At 42.0% G+C, this 15791-nt stretch overlaps 1 protein-coding gene across 1 annotated transcript; it reads right to left on the bottom strand.

Annotated features, from left to right (window-relative positions):
* On the bottom strand, positions 10167 to 15127 carry CTLA4 (cytotoxic T-lymphocyte associated protein 4; the record flags this gene model as incomplete). Its single annotated transcript, NM_214149.1, is given in 4 exon segments — positions 10167 to 10273; positions 11556 to 11665; positions 12117 to 12464; positions 15017 to 15127. Coding segments are annotated over 4 exon segments (672 nt in total). The 3' UTR covers positions 10167 to 10168.

Genomic DNA, 15791 nt, shown 5'->3' with positions numbered 1-15791 from the left:
GAAATGTCTATTTAGGTCTTTTGCCCATTTTTCAATTGGGTTGTTGGATTTTTTGCTGTTGAGTTGTATAAGTTGTTTGTAATTTTAGAGATTAAGCCCTTGTCAGTTGCATCATTTGAAACTGTTTTCTCCCATTCCGTAGGTTGTCTTTTTGGTGTTGTTGTTGTTTTGTTTTGTTTTTTATGGTTTCCCTTGCTGTGCAAAAGCTTGACAGTTTGATTAGGTACCATTGGTTTATTTTTGCTTTTATTTCTAAATCTGAAAAGCTTTGTAGCTTATTGAGGTCACTCTGAATTCTAACAATAGCTCTGTAGGCTTTCAGACTTAGAAGGGATCTTGGAGAAAGCAAGTCTGACCATCCGCCTTATGCTACAGAGAAGCAGGTGAGGATCCAGAGGCACACAGGACCTTTGCAAGGATGTGTGATTTATCAGTTAAAACCTCAGCACAAAACAGAGTTCATCTCAGATGGTTCCACTGAAGAAACTTGAGTAAAGGGACTACTTACAAAGGTGTGGACAGGGTTAAGGGTAAATGGTGAATGCTGAGATTTCCAGCAACCAAGAACAGTAGAAATTCTTTACTTTTCCTAGAGCTTAAGGAGAAGGGGAAAAAAATAGTGATCAGAGCTCAGTGAGGGCAGGAGATGAGGAAAAGAAGCCACCCAAGTCGGGGAAGGACCCAACTACTCCCCTGGAGGCTGTATCAATGGAAGGCTGGCTGGAAGAAATCCCCAGGCATGGTCTCCTCACTCCCATCTGCTGCTGGTGCTTCCCATCCATCATTGATTGCCAGGGCAAGGAAGACAGGTGTTGTGGTCCATTTAGGCCAGCTTTCCCCACTCAGGGCAGAGCAGGAGAGCAGAGAGAATAGATTTGGAGGAGGATAACTAGTGGAAACAGTGAATTCAATCACCCAGCCTTAATGCACCTCTCCATTTTAATCACTATCAGTCGTATTTCAAAGGCTCTATTTGCCTAACAAATATTTGCTGAACAGGAAATGAAGGAAGGATGAAAGGAAAGAAGACAATCAAGAAAAATGCTAAACTGGGCTGCGCCAGGCAGTATGCCAAATACCATAACAAGGTCAGGAAGAAATAATACATGTGTTCTATAGTAATATACTTACTATACACATTACTATGTAATACAGTGTTCAGCCCATGCCGGGCCCATGCTAAGCACTTTATATACATGAACTCGTTCAATCACAACCGCATCCTGCAGAGGTGGAAATGGAGGCATAGCCCAGTTGGGTGGAGATGGAGCAGGCTCAGCCTGGCAGCACAGGTCACACTGTAGCTATTACCCCATAGTGCCTCCATGAAGTCACAGTCTCCTAGGGAATTCATTATGTATTTTGGAAGACAGTAATATTAATGCATAGGAACTTAACAATGAGAGTTAAATGATAACAAATTACATCAGTAAAAGACAGGGTTGGAATGAATCCAAGGATTGGAGTTCAGCTGGGGTTGGAGCCATCAGGTGTGGCTCTTAAACAGTGCCTCTGCCAAAAATGACCTTAGACAACTGCAAACCCAGTGGGGTCGCACCAAGAGCAGAACCAGGTCTCCTAGCTCTGAACAAGGACTACTTGTCCCCTTGCCCTTGACAATTCACTTTTCAAGGATCTATAAAAGTTCTCTTGGGGACAGGGTTCCAAAGCAAGGTTTCTTCATCCTGCAGAACCTCAGGGGGTCACCTTGACCGGCCTCCTACCCTCAGGCCAGGAAATATTGATATGCTCTTTTGTCAAATGGTCAAATGGAATGATTCTCCTGCATTCATTTTCTTGATTCTGTGGAATAGCCAGTGACTAGTATTTTTAAGGAGCTGAACACAGACTGAAAAATATATTCACAGGAAAGCAATGGAATATAAACAAAGCAAGACTAACCTCATACATCACACATGTGTCTCTATCATCATCACTTTTGAATATAATTCAGACCCTTGAGTGGATGTTATATTTGCTTTCTTATCTTTTAGAAACATGTCTTTTCATGCCTTTTAAACATGAAATTTAATATTTAATAAGAACATTAGTAGAGGTCTTTTTGTTCAAGGACAAAACATATAATTTTCTTCTCATTTGCACATGTGTTTTGACCTTGACGGGACTAGACATCACAATTGGTTTTATATTGTTGCTGTGTGATGTGTGATTTTCCAATCAGAAAACAGAAAAACCAACCTGTGTCTAATTTAATACCTATAAATTTCCACAGATGGTCGCAGAATATTTTACAGTCTAGTGGATAAAGATTTTGCCGAGTGTTTTCAATTCGTGATTTAAATTTGTGTTTCTACCACATTCTTTTTTAATTAAAAATTTCCATTGACGATTTTGTTTCCAGAGAGCATGATTATAAAATAATTCTCTCAGTTTCAATAGGCATGGAGACATCTGATTTGAAAAAAAAAAAATTGTAAGTTAGGCAGCCAAGTTAGACAAAAATAGTTCAGCTGCGACTGAAGGAAGGCAGTAGAGTTAGGATGGTTGTCAACAATCGGGTTCGTTCAGACTAGTTTGATCCCAGTATGTATAATACACCACACCATAGAAGAGGGAAGTTCTTGAGGGTGGAGTTGGAGATTCCATTTCCAAAACAGCCATGAAATTCCTTACACATCCAACAGTGCTCACAAATTCAGCCTTATTATCCTCCTACCTATGCCTGGCCAACCTGCTGGAGGCCATGTCACCGAATGCAGAGTTGAAGGAAGGAGCCAGGGCTTGAAATCAGACTCTTTCGACTCCAAATCTATCACTTCCACTTACCATGATGAGACCCTGGGCAAGCTCTTTAACAAAAGTAGAAATAATATTTTTCCAAGGTCAGGGAGGCACATATGAGAAGGACTTTCCTGTTGTTCACAGTGAGCTCCATCTGGAGAAAATACTTGGCCATCAAGGAACATTGATCCAGCAGAGGGGTGAGAGCTAAAAGAGAAAGGACCAAGGGCAGTAAGAGTAACCATGTGTCAGAGTTTAGGAAGGGTTGACAGAGGAAGGGACGTTTGAGCTGGATGTTAGAAAAGTAAGAAAGTTATTACATTCCATGGTCATCAATGACAGCTTGAATGCTATCAGTGAAAACTATCTCTGATTCCTAGAGACCTATGTCATGAGAATTTTGAGGTTGTGTCTGGGATCTGTGGCCTTGTGGTTAATCCCAGAGCCAGTCTCTGATAGTATCTCCTGGCAAGGTTTCCAGGAGGATGTAGTCTTCCTCAGCTTATGTCCATTCTTGGCAGGGCAAGGATTTTATTTTTCTGATTTGGCCCCCAGTTGCTCCCACACTTTGACTTATGATAGAAATTTCTTCTGCATGGCTCCCTCCATCGCAATCTCAGCTGAGATGGTCCCCTGGTTCTGACCTGGGATTCTCTCAGTCTTCTACGTAGCCTTCTGTTCATGGAATACCAGTCCACTTCATTTGCCATTTGGCAGGAAATTTCAGGTTTCCATCTTTTGCTTTGTTCTCTTTTTTCCCTCAGAGGGAATCATTGTTATTTTCCAGCATCTCTCAACTCCAACTCAGAGATTCTCCTTTTTACCCCCACCTCCTATTCTAAGCTGATTATTATCCTTTTACAAACTATGGAGTTCCCTGCATGGCTCAGTGGTAATGAACTCAACCAGTATCCATGAGGATGCAGGTTTGATCCCCGTCCTCTCTCAAGGGGTTAAGGATCCGGTGATGCCATGATCTGTGGTGTGGGTCACAGATGTGGCTCAGATCCTTCCTTGCTGTGGCTATGGCATAGGCCAGCAGCTGCTGCTCTGATCTGACCCCTAGCTTGGGAACCTCCATATGCTGTGGGTGCAGCCCTAAAAAGACCAAAAAAACCTCATCCTAGTCCAGGGATCACAGGTATATATGCAAGGTTACCCCTGCTGACCTCCACTGGTCACTACTTTCTTTTCCATGCAGCGTGTTTTGAATGAGGAATGACCCCACTTGCAGGGAGCATGCTAAATGTATATGAGAATCAGATCTTCCCTCTGGCTGTATTAATTGTTGCTGTCTTCCCCATCTCTGAATGAGAAGCTATAATACCCAAGGCTAGCCAGCAGTATTGTTGCCCTTACTTCAGCACTAGTGACTGGGAAAGAAGCTACTGCTAAAACTGTGGATTGCAACCATGGTCCACTTTCAAATGTCTTAAACTTCCTGTTTTCCTCTCCCTGGTGACATGTCTGCAGGAGCTAATCTCGTGACAAATACCTTCAAAAAGGCTTTGAAAACATTTGTTTTGAAAGTTATTCAAAATAAGAATATTTGCTTATTTCATAACCCATATGTAACCCCCACAAGACACACTTTACTTCTCTAGCACTTCAATCCCCCATTCACTTTCTATTTTGCCCTTTTCCTTTTGCAAGTACCCATCCTCCACAGAATTCAGATATGGTTGTTTGAAAAGGTCATGGGCTTGGAATGCAACCTCACTTCTAACCCTGACTCTGCCACTTACTAACTGGGTGGCACTGGGAAAACCATCAAACCCCCTCAAACCTCAGTTTCCTCATCTTGAAAATTAGAATGATGTTATTATCTCTTCTGCAGGGGTTTTGTGAAAATTACTTAACAAACTGATTCTCAAGTTGGTTTCCTTTCCCTCTGCATTCAAAATAAGGAGCTCACAAACAGTATCCAGTATGGCGGCTTTCTCAACAGGAAAGCAACACTAGAGATGGCTAGTCTTCATTCACAAATCCAAGCTTCTTGTCCTTAAAGTCATGGCAAAAGAAAACCTTGATGTGCCAGGGCCAAAAAGATGCTCACAGGAGACTAAAGCCTGTGCCTGACTTGCAAATTAACTACATGGAAGGAAAGCAAGGCTCATTTTTTTCAGCCAGTTGAAGAAGATAACCTAATAGTGGGATAACTATAGCATGGACTAAAATGCTTCAAAGAGAAGCTAGAGGAAAAAGGCAATGTAGCAATGTCCTCAGAAAAGTGTGTTTTATGGGCCATCATTTGCAGTGCTTTCTAAAATTTGAAATCACTTCCTGAAACATATTTCCTACAATTTCTCCAAGAGAGAGCCTCCTCTTTTTGTTCACATAGGTAATGTCACTTTAGGTGACTAATATCATGTTTTTAAAACACGGTTGCTATGGTAAACTGTTGGCGTGTGATTAAAAAAAAAAAATGAGCATGTGTCGTTTCACTGGGTTGTTACATGTCTTCCAGCAGAATTGAGAGGCTTTCTCAGGGCATCACAGGCTTTGCTGACAGACTGTTGGAAAGGGTTGTTTTGTCTTCTTCTCTGTGGCAGTCTTCTGTGGGATTGCTGGGTCACCTCTTGCTAGGGCCCTGGAAAATTAAGTGAGAAATAGAAAAGATGGAGCCAATATCAGGCAGAAAATGATGGTAATGCTCACACTGATGCTGGGGTGATGGTGAGAGGACAAGCAGATTTTCTGGAGGTAGCCTGGAGTGGTGGCAGTGACATTCAAGAAGCAGGCTCAAAAGGATTGTCCCTGGGCAGAAAGGCTTAAAGTGTCACCCACAGCAGAGCCCTGATGTGAAAATCTACAGAGCTGGCTTCTCAGACTCTGTGGCCTTGGACAAGTTTCCTAATGTCTCTGAGCCTCATATTTCCAAGGTCCCTTCTCCAGTCCTGATCGTCTGTGATGGCAGGATCCTGAGTTAGACCAGGTTTTCTGAAAGTAAGATCCCAAAGACTCACTGAAGATTCCCCCAGGCCCTGCCTCAGATCTTATAAGTGAGCAGCTCTGGATTGGAAGCACCTCCACCTACAGTTTTTTCCAAATCTTCTGGATAATTTTTGTGTGCAAGTAATCTAAGAACAGCTGTAATAGAGTCCACCCAAGAAGTGAAGACTTCCAAGAAGGGTCCAAATGTCAGACTCTGCCCTACAGACCAAAGTGAGTTGACTGCTAAGAAAAAAAGTTTTGAAGAGAAATAACTGCCCCCTTTGCAGAACCCATTACCCCTAACTGAGCATCAACCCCACATACACCTGGGAGTGGGGACAGAAGATCATGTTAATACTGAAACAGCAGCCACAGTCTTGAGCTGTTCTTGCCCAGAAACTCTTGGGGAGGGGTCTCTAGAACACTTTTTATTCACACCCCATTAAGGTACCAACTTTCCTGCTGATGGGGTTGTCAGATCAAACACAGGGCATCCTGTTTTGGGGTTTGGGGTTTTTTATTTGTTTCTTTTACTTTTGGCTGAATCTGGCAAACTTACCTACTAACTCCTACCCCAGTCTATAGACAAGGACACATAAAAGAGGAAGGAAAGAACATTTCCTCCCTCTCCACCAACAGGATGTGTCATCTTTCTGGTCTAAATAAAGAAAATTGGCCTGAGGTGAGGGGAAAAATGTATAAAACAAAACAATGCCTTTAAAGGTGCCCAAGTCTTGGTTCTAACTGGGTGTATAAGAGAAGCATTAGGAATAGTCTACATGAAAAGCCAGATCCTCTTTTTTTGAAACATCCCCAAACAATTACCTAAATGTATAAATTCTTCACCATACTAACTGGCTTTGCCCCAGTTAACTACACAGTGACATCACTAGTTTGCAAGTTTTGGTCCCAAAGAAATTAAATTCATATCAACTGTGGATATAGGAGAAGGTTCAGACTTAGTATAAAAATATAATCAGTTTTAGCAGCAACCCACAGTTCAAAAAATAGAGAAAGAAAAAATGAAAATTCTTCTCCCTTTCCCACCTCAAAAGATTGGAAGATTAGATTGAGATAAAAGTAGAATGTGTGGGGTAGAGGAGCCAGCAAAGGCTGACATTCCAGAATCTTAAAGTTTTAATCCAAGAAATAGATTGACCTACACAGGATTCTATTGGTCAGAGGGAAAAGAGATAAGGCTGAAGCCGCCTAAGAAACAGAGTCAGGCTCTGCACAGATAGAAGACAGATTTCTCCCCCATCATTCCAGATGTCCCAGCTCCACAATGCTCTAGTACATTTATTAGAGCATCTACTGTGTGCCTAAAGCTGTAATGATGCTAATTTGGGGGAAGTTCCCACTCACACTAGGGAGAAAATTCATGGGCATTGGAAATTATTAGAGATGAAACCAAGTACAGCTGTGAAACAGAAGGGGGAAAATCCATGTAGGCTGGGAGTGTCAGCTAATCTGACAGAGGAGGCAGAATTTGAGATGAGTCTTGATGGAAGAAAAAATGAGGAATAGAGATATTTGGGATAAGAAATAGGGAAACAGAAGGAGCAGAAATGAGAGTACCATGTTGGAAGAAAGTAGATGAGCAGAGGCATGTGCTGGGAACCAGGAAGAGGTGAGGCTCCCCAGGCAACTGCTGATAGCTCTCTCCTGCTCTCCTCATCTGCACATTCCTACCTGAGACCAGTGGTTTCAGGAGGAGAGATGCAGTGCCCAGGCTCCCCTCAATGGTGGACCAAGCCTCATTTGGATGCGTGGAGTCTTTGGGGTTCCCAAGGACCTCTACCAAAGAGAAATGGAGATAGTGATGAAGGTTGGAAGGCCATAAGCAGTTGGTCCTCTGATTTGAGGGTAATGCATCTCTTCTGAATATTGCAGGCAAAGAATCTACCCTCAAAAACAAATTAGGGGTTAGAAAAGGCTTTCTTCTGATCCTCAGATACCCCTACCCCATATTTTCTTTTCCCCCTTTCATTGGAGCCCCAAGTCACAGTCTTTCTTGCCCAATTCTACTACCATAGAAAAAAACTTTAAGCTAAAGTGTGTGACTGGCTCACCTTGCTGTGCAGTAGAAAACTGGCAGAACACTGTAAACCAGCTATAATGGAAAAAATAAAAATGATTACAAAAGAAAAAAAAAAGAGTATTTTAGTTTTTCAATACTGAGATTGAGTGAAGAGAGAAATACTCAACTCAATGAATAGCTGATGGTAGAATTTCAGATAACAGTAGAGGATATGTTAAAGTTATGTAAAGTAGTGCACTTTTAATGGTGTCTGAGAGAAGCCCGATGCCCAAGAGATCCCTTGTCTAGGGCCCTCCCTGTCATTTAGATCTTCCATCAACTAGGGGAAGAATGATCTCTCTTAAGACATTTGGGGGAGCAGGAATGGTATCATATTATCACTGGGGTTCCTAAACTGTGTGTTTCTTCATGGCTTCCAACCAAAGGCCAAGAAAGCAGGAGGTGCAGTCTTCTACATAGAGGAGCTTGTTCTAGATAAATATTATTGCCATATTTCGAAGACCTATTCCTTTTCATTGAAAATATTTTTCTGGAATGCTCACTATGTGTTGTCTCATTTGTTAGCCCTTGCTTGGTGGAAAAAAAGACATGCAAGAGAGAGAGAGCTGTCTGAGCAATGATTCTCAAAATTTGATGGGTCTAAGAAGCACCAGGGAGCCTTCTGGGAGGGCAAACTCCTGGCCCCATCATCCAAAGGTTCTGATTCAGTGCATCTGAGGTTAAGCACCTAAATCAGCATTCTTAGTAAGTGACCCAGTTGATTCAATTACAAGTGGTCCCTGGCCACACTGAGAATCATTGCACAAATAATCACAGGATGTGAAGGTCAAGAAGCAGAAATCTGGAGTGGAAACCAAGCAGGCTGAGGCTACACTGGTTAACCAAGAATTACAGAGGGGGTGTTGTCCTCACACTTGTGAAAGGGTCCATCTGGAAGCTGCAAGGGAAAGCTCTATTTACCACAGAAGCATATTAAAATGGCTGCAAGGGCCACAGCTGACAACACTGGAGTTACCATGGCAACTGTAATCTGTGCTCCAGCTGAGCTGAGAAAGCTCCGAGTAAGAAAGGGGATGTAATGAACCTGTGCTAAAGAGAATACTGTGTGATTTATCAGCGTTGCCATAGCTGTAGTACCCCGCTTCAGATCCCAAACAGTGATGAAATCCGAAGTACAGAGAATGAATTCCTTCCAAGAATGGCTTGCAGGTAAAGGGCTGGTAGACAGCTGAATCATGAAGCATTATTTGCTCTTTGGGTTTTTTATTTTTAATTTTTCCCAGTATTTCTAATATTGGAGATTCAACCAACTGCTGAATAAATCTATCAAAAATAAACTCAACCACAGTACTCACATATAAGGATGATAAAAACAACTCTGGGAAATGACTGCCATAGATTTTTATTTAATTAAAAATATTATACATGTTTTTGCATTTTCATGGAAAATGTTGAGTTAAAAAACACCAACAGTGTTCTTTTGCAAAGATCCTCACACCCTGTTCTGCCACCTGCTGCTTTTTTTCTGTCTGTGGCATTAACCATATGTAAGGAATTGGAGCCCCATGAACTGGAGGTTCATACCTACAAGACTCCTGAAACAAACCATTTACTTGACAACAGGGTTCTATCTATTTAATTCAGATACCACCACCTTTGGCTTCCTTGCAAACCAGTGAAAGGAGCTCTTGTAAAAGCCCAAAACACATGTCAATACCAATTCAGCCCAACATGTCTTCAGTAATTGGCTATGACCTTATCCAGTTTCCAACCCAGTTAGCAAGTGACCTTGTACTCTACTTGGTATGTTAGTGTCCTGAGTCCCTCCACAAAACTTCCCCTGAACCCATGGTGGGAAGACACTGCCATATAGTGTTTATATTCAAAACACAAAAGCATGTGTGGTCCCCATGCACAGTGTGATCAAATAAAAAAATACATATTGGTACAATACAACCTTTGGAATCACTGGCTAAAATTTAGCCATGTGAGTATTTTTAAAGTCTTCATGTAATTATATACATGCTAAGAAAAATAACACAGCATAAAAATTTAACTTGAAAACATCATTTCAGCTATATACTTTTCACAAATACAAGATGTGTACAGTATCATCCTCTGTCTTCCTTCTTCCTTTGCTTTCTTTGCACTGTACCATTCCCTAACTAATGTCCTTGACCCCACATCATAATGCTGCATCCCCATATTGCTCCCAAGTGATGCTTTTACTAAAATTGGATCAGATGTGACAGAACCATCCCAGTTCTGTTTTCCTGCTCCTTTGCTTTAAATTGTAGTACGCTTAATTTGGGTTCTGCATCCAGCTTTATATTAAAGAGAGATGAATCCCCCAAAATACACAAACAAACAAAAATAGCTGGATAGCAAAAAGTGAGAATTGCCTCAGCTCTTACAAATTGGAAAATAGTCTTTCTTCTTCATAATGGTCTCTCAATTGATGGGAATAAAATAAGGCTGAAATTGCTTTTCACATTCTGGCTCTGTCGGGGGCATTTTCACATAGACCCCTGTAGTAAGAGGACTTCTTTTCTTTAGCTGCCAAACAAAAAGAAACAGTAATTAGTATTGAGGAATATAGAAGCCACTTCTAATTCTAACAGGACTCAAAAAATATTGAGTCCCTACCTTACTGAAAAATGGATGTTCACAACATACAGAATTATAAGCCCCAGGGGACTTTCTTGGTTCAGTATTAAAACTCATTTTAGGTAAACACCTCTCCGCTGTTGACATAAAATAGAAATCATTTTCCCTGACTGGGAAATAGGAGAAAGCACCTTTGATAAAGCTTTAGAAAGAACACCCAAAATGCCTGTGATAATTGACTAGATCTTATCCGTAAGGGGATGAGCTTGATAAGATAATAAACCAGTTATTCCCTTTGAGAGCTGTGTTTCTCATCTCTAGTCCTCATACCCTTTTTATTACTGATTTCTCTGGCCACATTAGTTCCAGTTTTTATCACCTCAGTAAATTAGTGCATGTACTAATCTGTATGGTAGTTTGTAGCAAATGAGGTAGAAAGAAACTAGATCAACAGAACTGATTGAGTAGAGGACTTGGAATAGAGTGTGTTGGAGGGAGGGGGGAGAAAGGGAGAGAAAGAGAAGTGGTGAGAGAAGGAGAGAAGGAAAGGAGAGGGAGAAATTTGTGATGGCAAAGCCAGCCTCTAGGCAAAGAAGGTTGAAAATGACTGTCAGAAAGAAATACTTTCATACCTCTGTCTCTTCTATAACAACTATAGTAAAGGAAAACTGGGCTCTCATTTACAGGGCTGGAGAGGAGAGTAAGACATGCCAGTCAAGCAGACTGGGTAACAGAATCCTGGACAGGTGTTACAGGACAGCTACAGCTTGCACAAGGAAGGCACTAGCAGGATGGCACGAAGAGATGGCTTCCAGGCTAAGTCGCGGGACATTAAGGGGGAGAATAAAGAGGATAAAATCCAGCCAGGTGGTCTTCTCCAGAGCACTTTGCCCAATCTAACCTTGTGTTTCGGTGTGATTAACTTAAGTACAATTGTCATGAAGATAAAGAGCAAAACAGCTGCCCCGTGTTGTTCAAATGGTTACTCAAACTGAAACCCTGAGCAGAAGCACACAAACATTCAATGTCAAACACACTTAACTAAAATATGAGTCATCCCGAAACTTCAAAGGCCAATGCCAAGGGTTCTAGTGTGTTCTTTACCATTGTCCTTCCTCTTCTTCATGATTGCTTCATCTCAAGAAAACTCAACTCAACAGCATCATTTGGTCAGTTGCTACCATTGAAGGCTTCCCCACCAAAGATGGTGTTTTGTCATCATCACACTCACCATTTTGCTCAAAGAAACAGCTGTGATGAGGAAGCTGTAAAAAAACAACCCTGAACTAACTGCTGCCAGGATCCAGAGCAGGAAATCAGAATCTGGGCATGGTTCTGGATCTGCAACAAACAGAAAACAAAGTAGAGCTCGCATGAGATGCTTTCTAAATTCTAGGCCCCTACTTGCTCCATTGGTGAGAAAAAGAAGTTTGAGCTTCCATACCTTGATGTCCACCCCTAAGCAGAGTGACTGGTCCCCAGATAAGTCTGGCTCTTGGAGCTTCTTCTCCAGGAGTGTCAGATCCAAGGCCAAGGCCAAATTTGGCAGTTATCACTCCAGAAGGAGTGCCCCAATCTTCTGGGAGAAGAAACACTTTCCTCGACTCATTTTATTTTATAGTCAGAATGCTGTTTGCTCACCATCCATATAAAGCAGGACTACTACATGGTACACCAGAGAATACCCATAATCCTAACAATGAACGGCCTGACATCAAGGAGCAAAAGCGTTTTCATGCATCAAAGAGACAGCAATGCAAAAGGTATCAATCAGTGACATGACTTTGCTCACCAATGACATAAATCTGGGTCCCGTTGCCCATACCCACATAGTAGGGTGGTGGGTACAGGAGCTCCACCTTGCAGATGTAGAGCCCAGTGTCCACGGCTCTCAGCCCTTGGATGGTGAGGTTCACTTTGTTTTCGGTGGAGGTGCCAGTGCATGTAGAGTCATCAAGGAAGGTCAACTCATCCTCCACAGTATATGTCGCGGCACAGACTTCAGTCATCTGGCTGCCGGCCCGCCGCAGCACTGTCACCCGGACCTCGGCAGCTTTGCCTGCAGACCCATACTCACACACAAAGCTGGCAACACCCCGGCTGTTGGCCAGCACCACTGCAGGCTGGGCCACGTGCATCCCTAAGATGAGAAAACCAAAGGAACTCAGTGAAGTCACGTTTGCCCATGACCAGATCCAAGCAAATCTTGGGGCTGGGCAAAGTTGATCTTTGATGGACCCTCCGGCTTCACCTGTCAGCCCTTCTTTCCCCCATCAACAGACCCATCACCCTCCCCTCTCCCTTACCTTCCCCACCTACCCCAGAGCCCTCTCCATCTCTCAGCTGTCTTCCAACTACTCTCCATAATGACGCTCCCTTATTGGAAGCCAGTTTCTTAATGGCAGTTGGATGTGGCAGGAAAAACATTGAAGTGACAAACAGAAGAGCTGGCTCTACCATGAAATATGTGATTTGGGGGAAACTGCCTACTCTGTAGCCTTCACTTTCCCTCACATGCAAAATAGGGGATTAGATCAGATGACATCGGGATGCCTTTCAACTCTGGTATTCAAAGGTTATAATTGAGCTATAAGAGCTATAAAGAGTAGCAGGGGGAATTTTGGAAGTTGAGGTATAGAATTTTGCCTTCTTCCTCAAAGGACACCTCAAAATCCTCTGCTGACATTGACCTTGCCTCTGACCTCTGGCTACATTGATCACTCGCGAAAATCCTAGCCTTGGCTCTTGGTGCTGGCCACCCCCTTCCCTACATTATTGTAACAGAGTGAAGAATGCTGCTTGATGAAGGAAGCCACAGAACAGAGGGCACCAGCTCGTTTCCTTTCTAGGCTGAGGCAACCCTGCTGTTAACTTCTATGGGCTTCCCCTGCCTCTGCCATCACCTCTTCCGCCGCCCTCTCTCCTTCACCTGAATACCTTGGGTTCCTTTGTTCTTTTCCCTCTGGCTTCTACAGGAGTAGGGAGGCCAGCTCTCCATACAAACTGGCTCCCATCATCTTAAAAATGGTGACTTCACAGCAAATCACCTTCCTGTAATTAACTTGGCCCCTCTTTAGTCAATCAACCATATAAATGACACCCCAAACTTGGATTGAATGAATAGAATGTCACTTCCTTTTCATACTCTTCCTTGCCTTTCATAACACTGATTGTGAAAACAAATAAAATAAATAACATTAACCATCCTCCATGATCCAATCCCAACATAACACTCCAACCTGAGTTTCCAGGATACCTCTTCCTATGTATAAATCACTCTCTACTGAGGACACTAGTCATTTCCCCCAAGTACCTGTGCTGGATAGCCCATTTCCTCAGAAGAGAGGACAATATGGCAGCTGTCATTGCCAAGCTTAATCCAGCAGCCCCTGTTGGCTAGACAACTGTCTTCTTCCCCAACCTTTACCTCTGTCTATCAGAGGTGCCCTCTGGGCATCCTTTGCACTATTATAAAGCTATTGCAGTACTTAGTCAAGTTCTTCCCTGTATTAACACTTTTCTGTACATTAATCATTATAACCTGCCCATTTGTTGACTCTAAGCCTAAACAAGACCAAGTTTCCTACTGTCTCCCTAGACAAGTTCCCAATTATCACCCCTAAATCTGGTCACACTGAATTTTCCAATATCTACCTTACCATGGGAGAATCCCAGTTACATGTTGAGATAAAGTTTCTAAAGGGAAATTTAATTATTTCTAAGGCTATTTAAACTTTACACATTAAAACATGTAAAATAAGAAAATGTATAGGAATATTTCTTATCCAGTAAAAATTAAATCAGCAAACATATTTTGAGCTCCTACATTATACAAATTGTATGGTTTCTTAACCAAGAAAGTCTGAAGAAAGAGAAGATCAAAATTCAGTAGAAATGCTCATCATTTTATACCATGTAACAAACCTGGCATCAACCACTAAAGAGATTTATTTCATCTGAAAACTGGGAAATCTGTACCTAAAGTCCAAAGATGGGGAGGCAGCAATCAAGCATCTTATGCCAAACTGATCTATGATTCTTTGTTTCATTATTTTTTTCTTTCGTCCTTCCTTTTTTTTCTGTTTTATAATTTTAAACTGCTTTCACTTTTTGAAATAATTAGCTAATTAGTTTGTAGAGGTGATTAAAAGCAACTTAAAACCTTGAATTGAGTAAAGAAAGGAATTTTAAAGCAGGCTAATTCATTTATAAAAGTGAATTAGAGGACCTTAAAACCTAGAATTGGGTAGGAAAGAAACTTCCCACAATTTGCTTAAAGCAATTTTCTTTATAACATTAACTCTTAAACTAACCCTGATTCCAAGCCCAAATGTATTCAGGACCCTGGGTATCTTTTCTCTCTTAAATCACTTAATTTGACAGGACTTTCTTTTCTGTCTTATAGAAGTGTCTGAAAATGCTCATGTCTCCCAAACCAATTCAAATGCATTCGTTAAGCATAAGCGCCTGCTCCATGCCTGGCAAAATGCTATGAGCTGCCTTTCTACTGATTTGCTGCTGCCAGCTGTCCCGTGCCTGCCTCAGAATACAGAGCTGTCCAAGTCAGGAGACTGGAGTCTTAACTTTAGCTTCTGGCTTTGCTATAAATCACTGCCCTTGACTGCTAAAAGAAATGAAACCCGGGTGGGAGAAACACCTCCTCCACCTTCATGCTCCAAAAGTCTCACTCACCTTTGGAGAAGACAGGGATGAAGAGAAGAGAAAACAGAGCTGTACAGGGCCAGGTCCTAGAAGTAAGCTCCAGCCAAGCCCCATGGCTCCGGAATCCAAAGCAAGCCATGGCTTTATGGGAGCGGTGTTCAGGTCTTCAGGAAGCAGAGTGAAAACTTTCAGGATCCTGAAGCTTTGAAATGTGTTTGAACCCACACAGAATCAAGGACTTTATATAGCTGGCTTTGATCCCAGGTATGTACTACACATGTGCACACACAGAAGGCACCTGAATAGAAAGCCTTTTTGTTTTGGTTTTACGAGAAAGGAAGCCGTGGGTTTAGCTGTTACGTCGAAAAGATAACCTCAAACACTCAAAGTAAAACTGAACAAAACAAGCCAATCCATGGATGGAAAATGCACTCAACTTGAAACTGAAGCTTCTTGTTCACTTTGAGGATAAGTGGAGACTTGGAGAATTTCCTGGAGTGCAGTAGTCCACCTAAGTCCTGGTCTTATCCAATTGTTTAGACAGCTTTTACGACTCAATTTATTTCATTGACACCCCCAAAGCTCCTGGCTCTCTGAGTCCTTGGGCTAAAGACACAATTAATCTGGATATCATTAATTAAAACTCTACATTTCACATGTGAGACACCATCCCTCACATGCTTTGCAAATAAGAGTTTATTCTCCTAGCTCCATTTAGCATTTTGTTAAGAGAAAACACCAAAATCACAAGAAATAAATTAATCTACCTCTGGTTTTGCAGATTATGAAAGAATGCTGGTGTTTC

Source organism: Sus scrofa, chromosome 15 (assembly GCF_000003025.6).
Source record: "Sus scrofa isolate TJ Tabasco breed Duroc chromosome 15, Sscrofa11.1, whole genome shotgun sequence".
Taxonomy (NCBI): domain Eukaryota; kingdom Metazoa; phylum Chordata; class Mammalia; order Artiodactyla; family Suidae; genus Sus; species Sus scrofa.
Note: the sequence above shows the minus strand (reverse complement) of the source record. Positions and strands in the feature narration are given on the sequence as shown.